This window comes from Momordica charantia (genome assembly GCF_013281855.1).
Source record: "Momordica charantia cultivar OHB3-1 chromosome 6 unlocalized genomic scaffold, Mcharantia_2.0 BLBB01000006.1, whole genome shotgun sequence".
Lineage (NCBI taxonomy): Eukaryota > Viridiplantae > Streptophyta > Magnoliopsida > Cucurbitales > Cucurbitaceae > Momordica > Momordica charantia.
The window spans coordinates 31,271,864-31,292,490 of record NW_028275164.1 but is presented as its reverse complement, the minus strand read 5'-3'; the positions used below and the strand labels follow the sequence as shown (position 1 = coordinate 31,292,490).

The window sequence follows — 20,627 nt, the reverse complement described above, 5'->3', positions numbered from 1 at the left end:
AATATTGAAGCCAACTAAAATAGGCCTTTAAATTTGGTTATGAGAATCGTCGTCTATGATGTCGATGCTGTAGGTGCATCATGTATGTGCGTCGTGATCTAAAATAGAGTATCGCCTGGCACATTTCTGTGCGTTTGATGAATGAGCTCAAAAATCTAATCATGAGCTAACTGCACTAGATCATTATTCATCAAAATTTTCTCTTCTTGACTTTATTAAATTAATGTCTTGACACAGACTACAGCCACAGCATTAAATTAGATGGATTAAAATATTATTGTTGGGTCTATCAACATAGTTCACTATTCAGTTATTAAAAAAAAAATATATATATATATATATATATATATATAGAGAAAATTCACTATTCAGATTTGCATTTATTAAAAAATTATTATATTATAAATAATTTTTTTAAAATTATAATTACCTAAAACATAGTTCAACTAATTTTGTAACTTACGAAATTTGTAACCTATGTAATGATACTATTCTCTTTAAAAGATTAAAATAAACAAGGGAGATACTAATTATATGACCATTAAATTATACATGTTGATCTATATACCACTTATTGATTATTATCCTCCCTCTTAACTTTTATTGCTATAAATATGTATTAATTATAATTATTGTTGTTATTAATTTTTTCTTGGAGTTTTAGAAAGGTAGTCAAAGTATTATTAATTATGTAATAATTTGTTTCCACCGTGTTTGCTTTTGTTTAGTCCAAAAATGGGTGGGGAAATCTAAATTGCTGACTTTTAGATGGACTAGAATCTTGTAGTTCTAAATTAAAGTAAAACAGTATTTTTTAAGTTTATAATATTATCATTTTAAAGAAAGAAGGTGATTATATATAAATATAAATTCAAGGTATGATATTGTTGTAATAAAAGAAAATGATGAAATATTAGCATGGAAAGTAAGTACAAATTTGAAGTGTAAGAAAGATGAAAAAGCACCAACGTGCAAGTTTTTTTTTTTAATGAATGAACGTTCTTAATTTACCTCTAATTTTCTTGATTATAAATCATTATATTACATTTTATCTTTGTTAAATTGTGTGATGTTAAATCATTGAGTTTGTTCATTCTAGAATGAAAAAAGAAAGGTAAGAGTGAGAGAAAGAGTAAGCCCTAAAAGGTCCAACCTGATGATATTGAGAGAAATAAAAATTGTTTGTTTGTCCTAATTTTGTAAAAATAATTACAACATTTCACATATATAAATCAAAAGCATCAGTTTAAAAAAGATAATAAAAATCAAACTCATAAGCATTCTTATTATCCAAATTATGAGAATAATCGAATTTTGCTTTATCTCGATTCCATCGACCACCATCTCGACACATCGTACTCTAGAATTTCTTTCAATCTAAACAATGATAAATTTGGGGAAAGTGAACCGATGTCATCAACTCAGCTTTAATTTGGTTTCTCTTCACTATCAATTCTCCTCTTGATCACTCATATGTGCATTGTTGTTGTCGTTGCTAAAGTAATAGAGTAATCTTCATGCTTTCACACCACTTGGAAAATTTTCCACTTTGTTCCATCCACCACTTCTTGATTTTTGGTTGGCATGAGAAAGATATGACAATATTTATATATGGATTAGAAGGAGATTAGGAAGATGAAAGGATTGGGAGAGGGTATGTAATAATTGGAAGGGGGTTAGGAAGATGAAAGGATTGGGGAGGGTATGCGGTAGATGAAAGGAGTTAAAAAAAATCAATGAGAAAGATAAAAATAATGAAAGAATAATTAAGAGAGAGAATATTAGTAAGAGAAAATGGGGAATTTGGAGGGATGAGATTGTGACAGAGAGAAGAGATAAATTGAGAGAGAGAAAGTTTGTATTTAAATGACACAATTGCCATCAAAAGAAAAGTAAAAAGAGTTATAATGAGAGGGTAAAAATGGTATATAGAAGTTTCTTCTCATCCCACCTTTTATATATACTATTAGATTAGATATAGATAAGAATTCTTTGATTCATTCAATATGTTATTCAAAATAAATTATCATAAAAGTTAAAAAGTATTATCATATATATTTTAAAATTAAGACTAAAATAGTAGATAAAGATCGAGTGAGCAATGGTCTCCATAGCTTTAATTCTTGATTTAAATACGTGTACTCCCCACAATGCTTGATTCAATTTGGACTGTCGAAATCATAAATCACTTTAGTTGGAATATTGTGTTGGACGTTATGGAATGACAGAAATTCCAAGGAAAATGGTAGAAATGTTCCAGCAGTTTTACAGAAAGCCTCATGGATTATGGAGTATTTTGAAGAATTCTCTAATCATTCTAGAACTCGGTAAAAATAGTGTACCTCGAACAAATAATTGGCATTCGCCTCCCGATGAGTAACTCATAATCTTGATCGGATCCCATTTTTGGATCGGATGCTCGCTTGAGTTTTTTGGGTTCTGATACCCTATCAATATTCAAGGATTTCATCTCACAGCCAATTCACGATGAGAGAAGTAGCTCATATCTATTATAAACTATTGTTAGATTTCTCTTCTTTTTAACGTGAGATTCTTAACAATTTCGCAATGAAAGAGAGTTTGAGTCGAGCAATAAGACTGGAGATTTGGAAAGTGCTTGTAGAATCTTGACCGGGTGATATTCGGAATCTAAGCTAACTATTTTCAATAGATCACTTTTTGCATGTTAATATAGAGTCAAATAAGGCAGCGCACTGTCTTGCTAAAAGCCACTCAATTTGGGACACCCAATTCTGTGGTTGTCAAGTTTTTTGAGTTGGCTTTCTCATCTTGTTGAGGCCGACTTCACTGCTCATGTAGCCGTAAAGCATCTTAATTTGTTTAATGCAATGTTTCTTTCAAATTAAAAAAAAAAAATGCTTCTAAACGGTTAGATGTTGAAGTTTATATTATTAAGACTGAAATTATGTTTTAATATTAAAGTTCAAAATTTTATTGTATTTTCGAATGAGAGGATAGTGTCAAAAGGAGGAGTGGCATTGTCATAGGTAACAATGAAAAGAAAAGACTGGTAAAATGATTTGATAATATGAGGGGAGAGTGCCACAATGTTGCTGTGTTATCTTAAAAATAAAGTCGATATTGGAGCCTTGATGCTGACACGAAACTACGTCACTTTTTCGTCACTACTTATTGACACGACTTGTCCCAAAATACCAACTAGTTCTAGAACAAGCCGCATCTACCATAGACCCCAACCAACTACATAGAAATAGATAGACTAGAAACGACATCTCTTATCTCAATGACACCACAAGGATATTAAATGAATGGAATTGAGATATGGATGAAATATAATGAAATAGAGCCACTACGAAGAAGTTCCAGGAGTTACGAAGAAAGCTCGAGCTCATATTGGTCATGAGTTGAGAATGGGAATTGAATTCTATGAGATCTAATTTCCTGTCATTCCTCAGTAGCTCAGTGGTAGAGCGATCGACTATTAACCGATTGGTCGTAGGTTCGAATCCTACTTGGGGAGATTTAATTCATTAGAGTCTATAGTTAAGCTTATTTCTAAATTTATAAAACTAATTACATAGATTTTGATTGTTCCCTTATGTAAATGTTTAAAAGGTGCATAATTTAGCCCCCGTTGTGTCCACAAACTTCTTGAGCTTCCGTTAACACTTACATAGTCATAAAAATCTTCAAAGGATACTTATAAAGTGACGAAGAATTGAAATGTTTAAAAGGTGCTATGCCCTTCTCTGTTCCATCCACAAACTTCGAATCACTCATTTCAGGAAACCCCATTGGAATGGCAGTCTCCGTTCCCTTCGTCTTCTTCTTTTCATTTTGGACCGTAGATTCATCAAATGAAGACAAACAAATTTCCATCGCTGTTCTCTCTATCTTCGTCTTGATTTTTGCCCTATTCTGGTTCCGACGCTCCGGCGAACCCAAACTCCGGCTTCCCCCTTCGCCTCCGAGCCCCCGTGGCCTGCCGCTGCTCGGATACCTTCCATTTTTATCCCTCAATCTCCACCGTACCTTCGCCGATCTGGCTGGAATCTACAGCCCAGTTTTCAAGCTCCGCCTCGGAACCAAGCTCTGCGTCGTCCTCACCTCCCCTTCCGCCGTCAATGAGGCCCTCCACCGGCAAGATACCGTATTCGCCAACAGAGATCCCACCGTTTGCGCTCTTCTCGCTTCCTACGGCGGCTCCGACATTGTCATCACCTCCGACGGCGCCGATTGGAAGAAGCTGAGGAAAATCTTCGCCCGGAAAATGCTTAGCAAATCGAATCTCGAAGCGTCCTATTGCGTGCGGAGGCGGGAGGTGAGGGAGGCGATTAAAGGCGTTTTTGAATCGGCCGGAACCCCAATAGACGTCGGCGAAGTGGGTTTCTTGGCGACTCTGAAATCGGTCATGGCGATGATATTTGGCGGCGCGGGGCGGCGGATCGGCGGCGATTTGGAAGGTGATTTAAGGGAAAAAATGGGTGAATTGATGGTGTTGTTAGGGACTCCAAATGTGTCTGATATTTTTCCGGCGTTGGGTGGGTTTGATTTGCAGGGGATTGGGAGGAGGACGAAGGAGGTGATGCTTATGATTGATGAGATTCTGGATTTGGCCATTGAAGAACAGAAGGTGGGGGAAAATGGAGGAGGGTTTTTGCAGTGGCTGTTGGAGCTCAATGACACTCAAGATTGTTCGGACTCTATTACTACTAACCAACTCAAAGCCTTGCTAGTGGTATGAATATTTTCTTAATACTTAAATTACAAATTTCGTCGTTGGCTGGTTTGGTTCAAGAATTTTACAAGTTTAGGAAAAGGCAAATGATTGGAAAAAGAACTTAGGAGCTGTTTTGGATATATTTCTTTTTTGTTAATACAATTGCCACTATTGCACCTTTTTTACTGGTCAAAAAAGACAGTTTCTTTGATGAAACCTAGAACTACTTATTTTTAAAAGAAAAAATATATATATTGTTAAAACAAGGGGACCTGCATCTTCACAAGTATGACATATCAACGAAGATAATTGTCTTTCCTTATTTAGCATGAATCATTCTACGTGACACTTTGTTTCCACCCCTTACAAACTCAACAATATATTTTACTTGTCAAAATTTTAATGACACTAGCAAAACTAAATAATAATAATAAACAAAATCGGAAGGTTCAACCCACACAAAGAAAAGCAAAATTCAATATATCTAGAGCTCAAAACATGTTACGCCAAATATATATATGTATATATATATATATTTGGTTTGATATATTTGATATATTACTCCTTACTTCCATCTACTGTATTCAGTTTTTGCATTAGTTTTTGTTATTGAATTGTGTTGTGTTTATATGAGACACGTGTCTTTAATATTTGTCTTTTTATATTTGTTATAAAGACTATATAGCACAGCAATGATATATGACTTGATATTTTAGAAGTAAATATGACAAATATTTTAGCTGCTCATTTCTATATATGACCCAAATATTGTTGTTTTGGTAATAGGACATTGTCGTGGGTGGAACGGACACAACATCGACTACAATTGAGTGGGCGATGGCGGAGCTAATGCAACATCGAAACATAATGGAAAAAGTAACCGAAGAATTAACCCAAGTTGTGGGCTTAAACCAAATGGTAGAAGAATTTCACTTGTCCAAATTGTGCTTTTTAAACGCAGTAATTAAGGAGACACTTCGTTTACACCCACCGTTGCCTCTTTTGGTGCCTCGTATCGCTGCCCAAACAAGCACCCTTGGAGGCTACTCCATCCCAAAGGGTTCAGCCATCTATTTCAACATCTGGGCCATCCAAAGAGACCCTAAAGTTTGGGACAACCCCTTAAAATTTATGCCCCGAAGGTTCTTAAATGAACCTGAAGGATATGATTTCACAGGCAATTGCATGGAGTTCTGCCCATTTGGGTCTGGGAGAAGGTCGTGTGTGGGGATCCCTCTGGCCGAGAGGATGCTGGTTTTCATATTGGCGTCGCTGTTGCATTCTTTTGAGTGGGAATTGCCCAAGGATTCTTCGGTGCTTGATTTGGAGGACAAGTTTGGGATTGTCACCAAGAAGTTGAAGCCATTGGTTGCTGTTCCTGTCCCAAGGCTGTCCAATTTGGAGCTTTTTCAATCTTAGATGTGGTTTCGATTTAGATAGTTGACATCTTCAAAGGTTGGAAATATGTTAGATATTTTTGAAATTGTAATTGTTCCAGCAATGTCTTTATCAATATTTATATGTAAAGCATATTTTTAAAATATCACTTAGAATTCACGTCACAATTTGTTTTTATTATTTTGATCAACGCAGCAATCATTTACTTTTTAATAAAATGAAAATGAGAAATAAAGAAAATATCTGTAGAATAAAAATGAAGGACAAAATTATCAAAACAATACCATCCATATCTTAAAAATCCATGTTGCAAGGAGACCTTTAGAATTCCTTTCGCATCTAAAATGTTCAAGTAAACAACATTCTTGTGTAAAAAAACATAAGAATTTGGATGTCCTTTTCGTAGAAATTCCACAAAAACAATTGACTCTTACAAATTTGGCTACTAATAACTCAGTAAATAATAGATTGTCACAAAGAAAGTTTGTGCTGTTACTGAGTAATGATACTTGAATTAGAGAAATTCAGTAAGGTTTGTTATTTATGTTCTCAATAATAAGACATTTAATCAACTTATTCCATTAAGTTTTTTAGATTTCTTATTGAATTAAGGCTTTTATATCCACTTATTGAATAATTACTTTAAATTAAATATGTAAAATTATATTTTGTTTTTTTTATAAACTAAATTTTATGTAAACTAATTTTTTAAAATTTTTTTTTTGTATTACAATTTTATGTAAACTTATTGGTCTCTCTCTCTCTCTCTCTCTCTCTCTCTCTCTCTCTCTCTCTCTCTCGGCAAATAACTTATTGGATTTTTGTTTCTAATGAAAATATATTTTAAATTTATATTCCTTAATTTTTAGTTAAAAAATAGTGTATATGAGTAAAATTTTTAAATGGGCTTTTTGATTGGATTTGTTGGGGCAGACCAAATATGACTTAAATGGGCTGGTCCGAATGGTTCATATCAAATACAAAGGATTTATGAGTCCAATCTGGTCATTCAGTGAAACTTTGACTTTTCGTGTAAAATTATTAAATTAGATGTTTTAACAGATAAGTTGGTTTTTATTTATTAACTACTATGAAATTCACAGATTTCCGCATCTCAAGGTAAAAAGTCGGTAAAGTCTTACATGATTTAATTTCTTACTAAATTTAAAAAATATTATAACTAATTAAGTTGTCCAAACTATAGATACTTACATGATTAGACAAATCAGTAAATTAATTTCTAATTTTTTATGAAAGTAATAAGCAAAAAAATGAATAGTATTATATTTAAAAAATTCAATTCTAATAAGTTTCTTTTTAGTAAAATGGCGATTTAAACTCACAACTTTGATTATGAATAGATGTTTTAATCCGTTGACTATGAGTTGACGTAATCTTAAAAAAATTAAGTTATCTAAATTTAAGATTTTTGACTTTCATCCAAAACCTCCATAACCAAGCAAGCCTAAAATTTTATTTTTTTTAATTCAAATTTGAGGTGTTTTAGACAAAATTATTTTGTATAATATATTTCTTCAAGTTTTATTTATTTATTCATCATTATATTATTATTTTATTTTTAGTTGAACAACCAAGAGAATTCATATCTATGACCTTTCTTGATCAATACAATGAGATTGACAAATTAAATCTTATTTGGAGATAAGATTACTTGCTCCAAAGTTTAATATTTGGATTGGGTGAAAACTACTCACCTCTAACAATTTTGTTTTGAGTTTTTCTATTTTTAGAAATTATTTTTGCTTCTCCACAATTTCTATAATATGTTTTTCAAAATTTTTAAAAACACATTTAATCTTTTAGTCAAAATTTAAAAAAGAAAACAAGTTTCTAAAATACTAAAGTCTTGATAATTATTTTGATTTTTTTTTAATTTTTAAATTAAACTTGTAAAACACTGTCTCGCTTATGCATTTTTTTATCTTGTTATTTACTTTTCAAAAATCCTATCAAAATCTAAGTCAAGTTTTTTAAACTAAAAAATTAGTTTTAAAAAATTTATTTTTGTTTTTTGAATTTGTCTAGCCTTTTTTTTCCCTTTAAAATAAGAACATATCAAATAAATTATGTGAAAGTAAAAATAATTGTAAAAAATAGAAAACTAAAACTTTATAGATTTCAAATTTAAGCTTGGATTTTAAAAACATTAATGAAAGTAGATGACAAAAGAAAAGAACAATGTAACACCTAATAAACACGAACCAAATATAACATAGTTACGTCTAAAAATTTAAAACCTCTCCCATATAAAGTTAAACACTGTGATCAATATTATTAGACTTTAGGTTTTGATGTTACCAAATTTGTAATATTACCCATCAATCCAATCCTTCCCTCCACCAAGAATGCCACCAACATTATCATAAAGATTGAGTCAGATGTTGCTATTGGAGGGCTAATTTATTATTATTATTATTTATTTTTAGTACATGGAAGAGTTGATGAAGATTTGAATTCACATTTTATTTGATGGAGAATATATACATTATTGAGGTTGCAAGTTATACTAACAAAATCTCATATTGGTTAGGGAAAGAAGTGATTCATGATATATAAGAAATGATAATTATCTTCGTTATCAGATTTTGTTTGATCCAAAGCTAAGCTAATCTAATATGAGCTTCACTAATCAACTTGGTATAGGCTGATCAGTTTGAAATTTGGCATAGAATTCGGATGGCGGAGCTTCACTAATCAACTTGGTTTCCTCATTAGTAATCTCTTTTGCACGACAACTTGGATCTCCTACCCTTCATCTTTCATCCATTTTTTATATCTTATTATTATGCATGATTTTAAACTCTACATTTTCACAATAATATCATAAACAATTAATATTAGTAAAAAAAAAAGGAGAATTAAGAGAAACATATATGTTTATACAGGTTCAACTTTTTAAGTTATGCATGTATTATGTAGAAAGTTTCAACTATTTTAGTGAAAATTAAAGGTAAAAAATAATAGATTCACTATTTTCTCTCTAATCTAGAGATTTGAAACTCTCATGGATTACTCAAGACTATCTAGTCCAATTGTCTTGAATCTCTTTGAGGAGAATTCTTTTAAATTTTGTCACTTTATGGCATTTTTGGATTCTCTTTAGAATTAAGATCAAACAAGATCAAAAAGTATATATAAACCGAACTTATTGAACGATTGACTTCACAACTCAATAATTTATAGAAAAATAGGAAGGGAAAATAACAAGATTAAAAAGTATACACAATAGTTTGATTTGAAAACATAAGTTCCAAACTTGATGGAGTTTTTTTTAGTACAACATGTCGGGCGGGACGAGAGATTAAACTCATAATTTCTTAATTAGAGACATATGTGAATTATCATTGAATTATGTTCGTTTTGACTATATTTCGTGAGTTTTAAAAACTTGGGTTAACAATATTATTAAATAAAGAGATAAGACTTCGTAATTTGCCTAACTTGGAAGGAGCCACGATTTAGAGCCCTCCATGCAACAAACATCATTCATCAAAACAGTATTTAAAAATCTTCTTTATGTGAAAAAAAGAAAAATATATATATATATATATATTTACGAATCTTCCAATTGTACCCTCATCTGTCACATCACTCTCGCTATCTTTCACAAAACTTTTGTAAAATTTTATTATTCTTATTCTTATTATTGTTTTATGATGTCTGACTAGATAAATTAATGATGACAAAATTCTTGTCTGATTAGATAGGTTAAAATATTAATTTAATCTTACTGTTTGGACTTGATTTGGATTGCTTCTTATCATTTTAAAAGATTCAGTTTTGTTCCGTTCCTATGATTTAGTTAAACTCCTTATAACTAGGTGTGGTAGTTTTTCTAATTAATTTAGGTAATTGTATAAGGTACCTGTATTAAGATTTAAATTTGAGTAAAAAATAGAGAAAAATCATGAATAGATATGGTCTGGTAGATGAAAAGGGATTTGTGGGATTTAACCAAATCTGGAGCGTCTGCCCCATTACTCTGTTCTTACTTGTGAAATTCTTTAAAACAAACACTCCAAAATATTCATAGAGAAAAAACAAAGAAAATATATATACTTAAACAGTATTTTTCTTAAATGATTACAGAACAATCTCTCTCAAACACGCATCTCATATTAGTCATCTCCCAAAACAAACTTCCAAATGATCACATCTTTCAGCTTTACAATACAAATCACATCATCAACACCACTTAGACACAGGATTCTGTGGTCAAGCCGAGGCAGCAGCCTTACAAACAGGAAGGTCTTCAATGGTGTTTGGAGGAAATCTAAGAATGGGATTGCTTTCAAAAAAATTTGCTGGCTTCAAATCGAAACTCGCCGATACGGTCGGCATGATCGGGAAGTCCTCTTGACATGGTATGTGATGGAACCCTAACGTGTACCATACTACTATGTCTTTGTTCTCGATCGACCTATCACTGCAACAATGCATTTATTTGTCACATAAATTGTTCGAGGGAGAGCGAAAGAGGGGACGATTTTTCTTTACTTAAAAAAAATAGCTACAAATATATTTGCTTTTAACATTTTTTAATTATATATTTTCTATTTGTAGATGCTACTCGGTGAGTGGAGATAAATTTGAAGAAGAAATAAACCCCTTGTAGCTGAGAAAAAGTAAAAGCTTCTACACTTTTCTTTTAGATTCTTTTTTAGTATAAAACATGGGTAGAGTAAAAGCTTCTATCAATTCCTTAAAACTTTTCTTTTAGATTCTTTTTTAATACAATACATTAGGGTAGAGGATTTAACTCACAACTACTTGTTGGAAATATATGTAAATTATCGTAGAGTTATGCTCGCTTTAACCCTTTAGATTCTTTTTTGAATGATATCTAATATCCACCCAAACGAACATGACTTAGTATCATAATAATTGATATACATGACGAACACAGAGATTGTGAGTTCAATCCTCCACTTCACTTTTACTCTTATTAAAATTGACTTCTAATGCCACATATGGAAGAATGATATAATTTTTAAAAAATAATGGAAGAATGATATAATTTTTTTTAAAAAAAGTGAAAACATAAAAGGCAAAATTGAAAAGTTAGACTAAAACATACCTACAGCCTTAAAAATTTATACACACAAATTAAATTTTAAAAAATATCTCTCTTAAATTTTTAGGATGGAAAAATTAAATATAAAAACAATAAAAATGTAAAATTTAATTCGAAAAAGGGTAAAAATTAAGACGCTTACCGGTCGGACCAAGTTTGAAGAGTGTCGTCGCCGCGGCTCTGGTAAACGAAGCGGCCGCCGGCCCACTCCTGGGTCCGGTTGTACGGGGTCACCCATATCTGATTATTGGTAAACGCTCCCCTCCTCTGCGGAGGATCGTCCAGATCCATCAAGCTGGCGGCGTTGGCGGCCGGAACCACCTTGTACCCGACCGGATTCCCGACCCGAGTCTTGACGGAAGGATTGACGACGTGAAACTCGGACGGGTCGTAGAGTTTGAGCTTGATTTGGGCCTCTTTCTCGGTCTTGGCCACCTTCTTCACCGCTCTCAGGTAACTTTTTCTGGGCGATTCTCCTTCCCAAGTGCGCTGCCTTTCCAGATTCACCTTCACGAACGAATTCTCCGACCCGTCGATGTCCATGTCCAGATAGAACGTTACGTAGTGGTCGTGGATTACTCCGATCACGTTTTCCGACAGCAGTGTGCCGTGGACATCTTTTCCGGCAAACTCATTCGCGTTCTCGTAACTCGTGCCTTTCACCATCAGTATCCCGCTTAGACCCACCTGTACTAATCCCAAATTTCCAAATTTTAAAAGGACTTATTTGTAATTTTAATATTTAATTTTAGACAATTGAAAACCTTGATTCTGATAAGTCCGTCTGTTTGAAATTCCCAGTCGACAATGTAGTCGTAATTGGCCACAGATGCCGCCATCCTCGCCACAAGCGTCACCTTCGGCCTCACCTCCCTGATCTGCCCCCACACAAATTTAAAATTTCTTTTAATTTTTTAAATGAATAACAGATATTTTCTACCGCAGCATACACCAAACAAATATTTCCAAATGCAATGCAACATTGTTGTGTGGTCCTGTGGGGAAGCCAAGAAAGTAGCTGCGTCTCTTACTTTGCTCTTCTTCTATTTTTTGTCCTTATATTTTCAACTTTTCTACCTTCTTTATTCTAAAAACGGATCCTTTTCATCCATATTTGAACATTTTCAGTACAGATTCCATACCCAACTAATTCTTTTTAATATAAAATTATGACATCATTGTCATTTTTAAAAACAAGACAAAAATGAATAACATGTCGAAGGGAAAAATACTCGACTCTGGGCTTATCACCATTGAAAAATTGATGAATTTTTATAAAAAATCTTTCTTTTTTCCTCTCTCTTTTGATTATCAAGAAAGTCAAATACTCTCCTTTTGAAAATATAAATATCAAAAGATTTTAAAAATAATAATCAATTTTAAAATTTTGAAAGGAAAAAAAATAAAGGAAAAGGAAAAACTAGCATCACTTACATCCAATCCCGTAATCGGACTCTCTGAATGGCGCCACCCAATGTCGCCGGCGTAGCTCTCGAAGAGGCAAATCATATTGGGTCGGACATACGGCTGCCCGTCGACCGCCGCAAAGACGCCGTCCATATAATACGCGTTTCTCGGGCAATCATTAAGCGGGTCAAGACTCATGGCCTGCAACCCAAACCCGTATTCCCCCGCGTCCATATACGTCTTGAAATACCAAGCTTCCGATGGATCCATATAAGGCACAAACAACTCCGAAGTAAACCCCTTGTAAATAACATCCCTCAGCACCCCCGTATCCGGGTCCCGAACTCTGGCCCGAGACACCACGATCCCGGATCTCGGGTCGGGTTTCAAGTGAAACTCCCAATTTGCCCACTTGACCAAGTAATCGTCCTCCACCGTGAAACTCGGCCCCTTCGGCTGCTCAATCGAAATCGGATTCAGCAGCCTAATCACTTTATTCGGCGGCTGCGCCGAGTATCGGTAATCGGTGTTCGCCGCTTTAGGAATCGGAATATTCCTCCCTTTGTCGGAAATTTCAACCACTTCTTTACGGTCCAAGTCAACCAAAACGGTCAACCCTTCGATTGGCCTCATGTAGAAGTTGGCGGTGTCCTTCATGGAGTAGCACTGCACCTTAATCAGCCTCCGGTTCTCCTCGGCCGGGCCGAACCATCCGGTCGAAATCGGCAGGCACGACAGGTCCGACAGTGCGATCCCGCGGTCGAGGATCGTACGGTTGAAACGCTCGCTCTTGAGTGGGACCCACGTGGCCGAGTTCATCTCCTCGATCGTCATGGTGGGGAAGCCCGCATGTGGGCCCGCTGGGTGGACCGCCACGTCGGCGGTGGTAAGGTCGACGGTCAGCACGTGGGTGTGGGCGTCGACACGTGCGATTACGGAGGCCCTTCTGGGGGGGAGGCGGTGGCCTTTTTGCCAGGCGAGGACGAGGGATTTTTGGGGCTCTTCGAGGACGAGGGAGTGGACGGAGTAGGGGCAGGATTGGAAGAGAAAATGGGAGGAGATGATGGAACGGACTCGGTTGATTTCTTGGACGGTGAGGGGGTCGAGAGGGTGGTGGGGGGTGTCGGAGGAGTGGTCGCGGCGGCTCGTGGGATTCAGGCCGAAGAGATTGGAGGGAAGGCGGTGGTCGGGCGAGGAAATTGGGAGATGGAGGAAGGTGAAAAACAGAGCAAAGGCTGTGGCTAAGGAGAGAAAGGAGTAGAGAAGGAAGTTTGTGGGAGCCGTGGCCATGGCGTCTTGCAGAGAGAAGTAGTAAGGAGTAAGGAGGTGAGGCGTATTTATGTTGCAAGAACTGGAACTGGGTGGAGATGTGGGGCTCGTCTCACTATGCCAGAAGCTGCTTCTAAATTGTCATCGTGTGTGTTTGGATTTCGGTGGAACTTTTAAAATATTTATTTTAGATTCTTTTATAAATTCAACACTTCTACTCTTTGAATAAACTACTACCGAGTTTTCTCTCAAAAAAATCAAACATCATTTGTCTATTCTCGAGGACGAGAGCTTTGCTCTTATTCAAGACTTTCTTCGTGCTTTAATGGAGTACACCCACACATTACACTATTACTACATCTTTCGAAGTCTATCACTTTTTTGTTCAGTATCCGAATATTTCATAGTTAGGTTTAAATTAGGACTCTGTACCACTTGTTAATCTCGACTATTCTACGTATTTCTACGATGATTTGATAATTGTCACGATTTTACTAAAAATTTAAAACAAGGTAGATAATTGTCTTTTTCGCTGCTGATATAATAGAGTCTCCCTACCCACTATTGTTCTTTCTTATTTTTGGGCCCTGTCCCTTTTTCCTCTGAAAAAATGTAAATACTGTTTTGGCGTAATTGGTTGGATTTTGTTCATTATGTTCCAAACTGTCCATTTTGATTTTTGACCATTTTATTTATTTATTTATTTTCTCTTTTTTGTCGGTAATAATTTTAATACAATATTATATTCAATAAATTTTTTGAAACGTAGCTTAATATCTTAGTATTAAAAGATTTTATTGTGTACAGAAATTTGTTTTAGAAAATTTTAATTCCCGATTGAAATAGTTTGTTCAATAATAAAAATAGATATTTTGAGAGTATATTAGTAGAATAAACGAGAGTTGAAATAATAATAGTAACTAAAATAAACAAAAAGAAATTTTAATTTTAATTTTATATTAATCGATTAAAAGTCAAAAGTCTAATCCTCAATCGCATGTATTTAAACGAAAAGAAACTTCTTCCATGGTTGATATTCTAAAAAAAAAATCCTGTTTCCATTTGGTAATTAATGAATTCTAGTATAATTAATGGATTTGGAACCTTCTCATTTACTAACAATCCAATCATATTTGAAATTCAAAATCGATATTTTTCTTGAGTCATCATTCCATGATTTTAGTTAATGTTAATACATATTCGAAGTAATATAACCCATCTACAAATAATTGTTTTTAAGCTTTTCAAAGAAAGAAAAAAAAATTGTTTTTAAGAAATAAAACTTTAAAGACTAAAGTTTAAATTTCAAATTTTGTTGACCAAAATAGAAGGTAATCATTAAATTATGCTTTTAGTCATTATGTTACAAAAACAACCGTTGGAGTAAAATTTAAATATTATTTTAGTCCTTAAATTTTTAAGATATATAATTATTTTGATCATTATTATAATTAATATTCATTAATTTAAATAATTAACATTAAAGTAATGATGAAGACATATTTTTCAAAAGCTATATAAATTAAAGACTAAGAAATTTATGGACCAAGATAAAATAATGAAAGTCTACTAATATCATGATTGGAATATGATGAAATTTAAATCTTTTAGTTATCACGTGAAATGTATTTATATATATATTTTTTTATTGATGTAGGATCCTCACAGGTCAAATGAGTAGAAAAACTAAATTTTAGTTTATTAAAATTAATCTTATTGTTATTATAATTTTTAGTACAAAATTAATCTTATTTTGTAGTATAATCAATCAATATTTTTATTTATTTTCTTCGCATTATATAATTAATTTATTATTAAAAAGAAAACTAAAATTGATTTGTCATATTAAATTTTATAGTATTCTCTTTATCATCAAAACCTAGGTAAATTAACATGGCGAAGGATCCAAATCTCTACGTTCAAATTGTTAAGGATCTCATATTGAAAATAAAATGAAATTTACAAAAATTTATAACAGACACATATTACTCCTGTCATGATCAATTGTTTTTAGATAGAACACAATAAATATTGATATGGTCCCGTAAACTAAAAAAATTAAAAGGCACATTGAGATTCCCATTGATTAAAGCAATGTAACTACAACTTGTCATTTTGGGAAAAGAGCTACTAAATAACAACTTGTCATTTTGGAAAAAGAGCTACTAAATTATATATTTATAACATGTTATGGTGATAAACCTAACCCTAGCTATTTATTTAAATTGAAGAATTTGTTTTTGAAATTAATAATTTGTTGTTGAGCTCAGAATTTGGATAAGGCTAGCAAACGAGCAGGTCCGCTTCCAAGATGGGGGCTGTTTGGAGAATGGGATTTCTGTCGAAGAAATTGGCGGGCTTTAGATCAAAGCTGGAGGACACGATTGGCATTACCGGAAAATCTTCTTGGCATGGCACGTGATGAAACCCCATCGTGTACCACACCACTATATCTGTATTCTCGATCCGACGGTTCCTATTAAATACACAAATTTTAAATGGCACACAAGCAATTTATTATTTTTATTTCTTTAAAATGTTTGTAAATTACCTTTGAGACCAAACCGCGAGTGTGTCATCTCCCTTGCTTTGGTACGCCAAAAGCCCACCAGCCCATTGCTCAGTTTTGTTGTACGGCGTCACCCAAATCTTTCCAGAATTTTCATAAAGATTATTCACAAAGTTTAAACACCCTTTTCATCTTTAAATCTCGACCTTTGTTATATTTTGGTTTTAAATATTTATTTCAGTTCCTTTTAACTTTTGAAAAGTTACTGTTGACAATAATAATGACCAAAATGAGTTGTTAGATGGTTGTGTACTGTAGGTACCTGGTAGTTAGTGAAAGCATTTCTGATTTGTGGAGGATCATGAAGATGAAGCAAGCTAACCGCAGTGGCCGTGGGGACAAGCTTGTAGCTTGATGGGTTTCCCAATCTCGACATCTTGTTGAAATTCACCACATGAAACTCAGAAGGATCATATAGACGACTAAGCTTAATCTTAGCATCATCTTCATTTTTTGCCACTTTTCTGTACGGTTTGTAGAGGCTTTTCCTCGGTGATTTTGAAGTAGAAATTTCTTCTTTAACAAGATTAACTTTTACAAATGAATTGTTTATACCATCTACATCCATGTCGATGTAAAATGTGATGAAGTGGTCATGAACCACTCCAATTGTATTCTCTGAAACCAAAGGTTCAATTATTTCATTGTCTTTGTTCTGAATAGTTTCGTTGAGACTCCCTTTCACCATTAGCATTCCTGAAAGACCAACCTAAACAGGGATTTTATTTTTTAGTTTCTGCATTTGAGATTTAGCTATCAAGAAAAAAAATCCTCAAGTTTAAAGTAAAAATTGAATTATAATTCCCAAAACAAGATTAGAGACTAACCTTCACTCGGATTAAACCATCTGTTTGAAACTCCCAATCGAAGACGTAATCGTAATTTCCCAACGTCGATACCATGCGAGCCACAAGCGTCACTTTTGGCCTTGCTTCTCTAACCTGACAATAATACAAATTCATAGCATTTTTTACTTCTGCTCCATTTTGAACCATCCTACATGTGTATTTTCTTTTAAGAATAATACTTACCTTCTCATTTTACTACTCATATTTTTAATGAGTAATAGATAGATAAAAGATATTAAATAAACAATTATTAAAATATCAATAATACTTTTGATGGAATGACCTTTAAAAGAATAGAAACTGAAAAAGTGTTAATAAAGTTTTGTACCTGTTAAAAAAGTGAGTGATTTATGATATATAAGATAGAACAATTACGTGAAAATCTTTAGGGTGAAAAAAAAAAACAAATCGGTAACAACTACCTAACATAAACTCATGAACTTACATGTACACCAGCGAAACCCGGATCAGAGTGGCGCCAGCTGATATCTCCGGCATATCTTTCAAACACACATATCAAATTTTCCCGAACGTAAGGGTTCCCATCTGCGCCCACAAACACGGCGTCCATATAATAAGAGTGCCTGGGACAGTCGTTGAGCGGCACCAACGGCAGCGACAGCGCCCCCATCCCAAACTCCCCAGCATCCATATATGTTTTGAAATACCAACCCTCCTCCATGTCCATATACGGCACAAACAGCTCCGACGAAAACCCTCTGTACATCACATTTCTAGTCTCCCCTGTCTCCGGATCTCGCACCATGGCTCGCGAAATCACCAGCCCTGCTCGCTGATCCGCCTTGATGTGCAGCTCCCAGTTTGCCCATTTGAACACGTGTTCGTTTTCCACGGTAAAGCTCGGTCCTTGTGGCTGCTCCATCGATATGGGGTTCAGTTCCAGTGGCTTCATTTTCTGGTCTTCTTTGTATTGGTACTCTGTGTTTGTGCTTCTCGGGATTGGGATTCCTGTACCGGTATCAGAGATTTTGGTTACCTCTTTTTTGTCGAGGTCCACTGTGACTGTGAGCCCCTCGATTGGCCTCATGTAGAAATTCGACGTGCCTTCCACAGAGAAGCATTGCAATTTCGCAATCCTTCTCCCTTCTTCCTCTGCCCCAAACCAGCCCGCGGGCAGTGTCGTGCATTTCGCGTCCGTCACCGCAACGCCATGTGCGACTATGGTCCGCTGGACCTCAGGATTGGCGATTGTGAGTTGCTCCGAACCTGAAATGTCCTCATCTGCACTTCCAGCATTCATTAATTATAACTTGTTTGGGTGCATTTACTTGATCATTTGGAAAACATAAACGTGAAAAGAAGCCTTCAATGAAAAATATAATTTATTTTTTCACACATTTAAAAATGGAATCTCAAGTTAAATACTAAAATAATGTTAATTTATTTTTATTCACATTTTTGTTATAAAGTTTTATAATTATTATTTTAGTATAATTTATAATATATTATATTACTTGTATTATTTTTTTTAAAAAATAAAATAGATTTAAAACTGAAATAATATATTTATCAAAACTTTAATTTTTTTTTTATAGTGCCACTTAATTGTATTGGACAGACTTTCATTAATTACTATGTTGTTTTATATTTTACCACGTCAATTTTTCACTTATTAACGACATTACTAATATTTTTTTTGGAAGTCTATAAAAAGGTTAAGAATAGTACTATAAATGTAACTCTAAAAGTATTTTTTTTAATAAATTAACTTAATATTTAAACAGAAAAATAAGTTATATTCAACAAACTAATATCAACCTGTAAAATATATTAATATTTATCTAAAACATTCGAAATTATCCCAAATTTAAGCCCCAACATATCAAGTCTGTAAATTAAGAGATTTAGTGGTGACCTGATAGCATGGGATAGCCAGATTTTGGATCGAGTGCGTCATGGGTGATGACCCGACCCGACTCCAAGTCGACGGAAATGACATGGACTTGGGCGTTGAGGATGGCAATAACGGCAGCCCGTCGGGGCGGAAGAGGGGCGGCGGGCGTCCAGGCCAAGACGGAGGACTTGTCGGGGTCGTCGAGCGCGAGAGAGTGGATTGAAGGGAAAGAAAGTGAGAAGGGGTGGTAGGTGGAGAGGATCTGTCGGACCCTGTGGATTTCTTGGACTGTGAGGGGATCCAGTGGGTGGTGAGGACCTGATTTGTGCTGTGTTTGTTGAAGCGAAAAGCTTCGCTTCACACAATAGTTGTTATTGTTGTTGCTGTTGGAGTGTGAGGAATTGAAACATGAGTTTTCTGGGAAATGAAACCAGAATCGAGAGATGGGGAAGATGGCAACCATGGAAATCAGAAAGAAGCAAAGGTATGAAGAATGTCTTGCCATTTGCTTTCCGGAGCTTACAAATCACTGTCCAAAACTTCAAAACTTTTCATATTTAACCAATAAATAATATTGGGTGTCACTTCTTCTGCTTTGTGAATACCAATCGCCCACCAAGTATTAAATTTTACGTGCTTTACAAGCTACTCACGTGTAGGAATTTATTCGGTGCCCGTCGTTAAATATTTCACAATCAAGAGGGATAAATACTAAAGTATAAACTTTCCACTGTCAATTTTTTAATAGATATCAGCTACTCCTCTTATTATCAATTGGATGTGAGATGAAATATATGAATATTAATAGTCACATAGAAATAAGTCATCACCCAAGTATTTTCCTTAAAATTTTCATAATTAGGGGAGAGAAATGTAAAAAAAAAATGTTTTCTAATTTTCAAAAGAATAATGAGCGATCAAATTTAATTGTATATATATTGTATAAAAAAATAATAACAAATATATATATCATTTAATAATAATTACAAAAACTTAAATTTAAACATATGGAATAATATAAGAATAAATAGTAATGAATGTCAAAAAATTAATCAGAATTAAATTGATTTCAATAAACAAAGATATCATTTAATAGTAATAATAATGTAATAATATAAAAGTAAATAGTAATGAATGTTAATAAATTAATCAGAATTGGATATTGTCAAAAAAAAATTCAGAATTGGATTAATTTCAATAAATGAATATATCATTTAATAATAATAACAAAAACTCATATGTAATAATATAAAAATAAATAGTAATGAATATCAATAAATTAATTAGAATTATCCAAACGACTCTAACTCAGCAATTAAGATATATTTTCAATCAAAATGTTGACAAAACACCTTAAACAATTTTTTAAATTAAAATTAGATTTTAAAATCTACTACTAAATACATTGAAATACAATTCTATTTATTTATTTTTATTAAATTACTTATTTTCAGATTTGTATTTTCAAATCCAATTTTCACAGG

The 20,627-nt window shown here is 33.7% G+C and overlaps 3 protein-coding genes and 1 non-coding gene across 5 annotated transcripts; 2 read left to right on the top strand and 2 right to left on the bottom strand.

Moving 5' to 3' along the window:
* Positions 1-3,430: 3,430 nt before the first annotated feature.
* TRNAN-AUU (transfer RNA asparagine (anticodon AUU)) lies at positions 3,431-3,502 on the top strand. Its single transcript has one exon. It is a non-coding gene; the product is annotated as a tRNA-Asn (tRNA).
* A 97-nt stretch (positions 3,503-3,599) lies between these two features.
* Positions 3,600-6,280, top strand: LOC111023676 (flavonoid 3'-monooxygenase CYP75B137). The gene is made up of 2 exons (XM_022301154.2): positions 3,600-4,720; positions 5,489-6,280. Exons 1-2 carry the CDS (start codon positions 3,722-3,724, stop codon positions 6,119-6,121), a joined length of 1,632 nt encoding a protein of 543 aa, XP_022156846.1. The 5' UTR covers positions 3,600-3,721; the 3' UTR covers positions 6,122-6,280.
* Positions 6,281-10,151: 3,871 nt separating this feature from the next.
* Positions 10,152-14,002, bottom strand: LOC111025981 (Copper amine oxidase family protein). Its single transcript, XM_022303933.2, has 4 exons — positions 12,630-14,002; positions 11,960-12,073; positions 11,338-11,882; positions 10,152-10,547 (listed from the first exon to the last, which is right to left on the bottom strand). Exons 1-4 carry the CDS (start codon positions 13,890-13,892, stop codon positions 10,337-10,339), a joined length of 2,133 nt encoding a protein of 710 aa, XP_022159625.1. The 5' UTR covers positions 13,893-14,002; the 3' UTR covers positions 10,152-10,336.
* A 1,917-nt stretch (positions 14,003-15,919) lies between these two features.
* On the bottom strand, positions 15,920-19,951 carry LOC111026010 (amine oxidase [copper-containing] gamma 1-like). 2 transcript variants are annotated; one of them, XM_022303974.2, is made up of 6 exons: positions 19,165-19,951; positions 17,734-18,530; positions 17,268-17,381; positions 16,703-17,149; positions 16,423-16,520; positions 15,920-16,347 (listed from the first exon to the last, which is right to left on the bottom strand). In XM_022303974.2, the coding sequence occupies exons 1-6, from the start codon at positions 19,646-19,648 to the stop codon at positions 16,155-16,157; spliced, it is 2,133 nt and encodes a 710-aa protein (XP_022159666.1). In that variant the 5' UTR covers positions 19,649-19,951; the 3' UTR covers positions 15,920-16,154. The 2 variants fall into 2 exon arrangements, with proteins under 2 accessions (XP_022159666.1, XP_087981845.1); XM_088125719.1 differs by lacking the exon at positions 15,920-16,347 and having other exon boundaries at positions 16,419-16,520.
* Between the last annotated feature and the right edge of the window lie 676 nt (positions 19,952-20,627).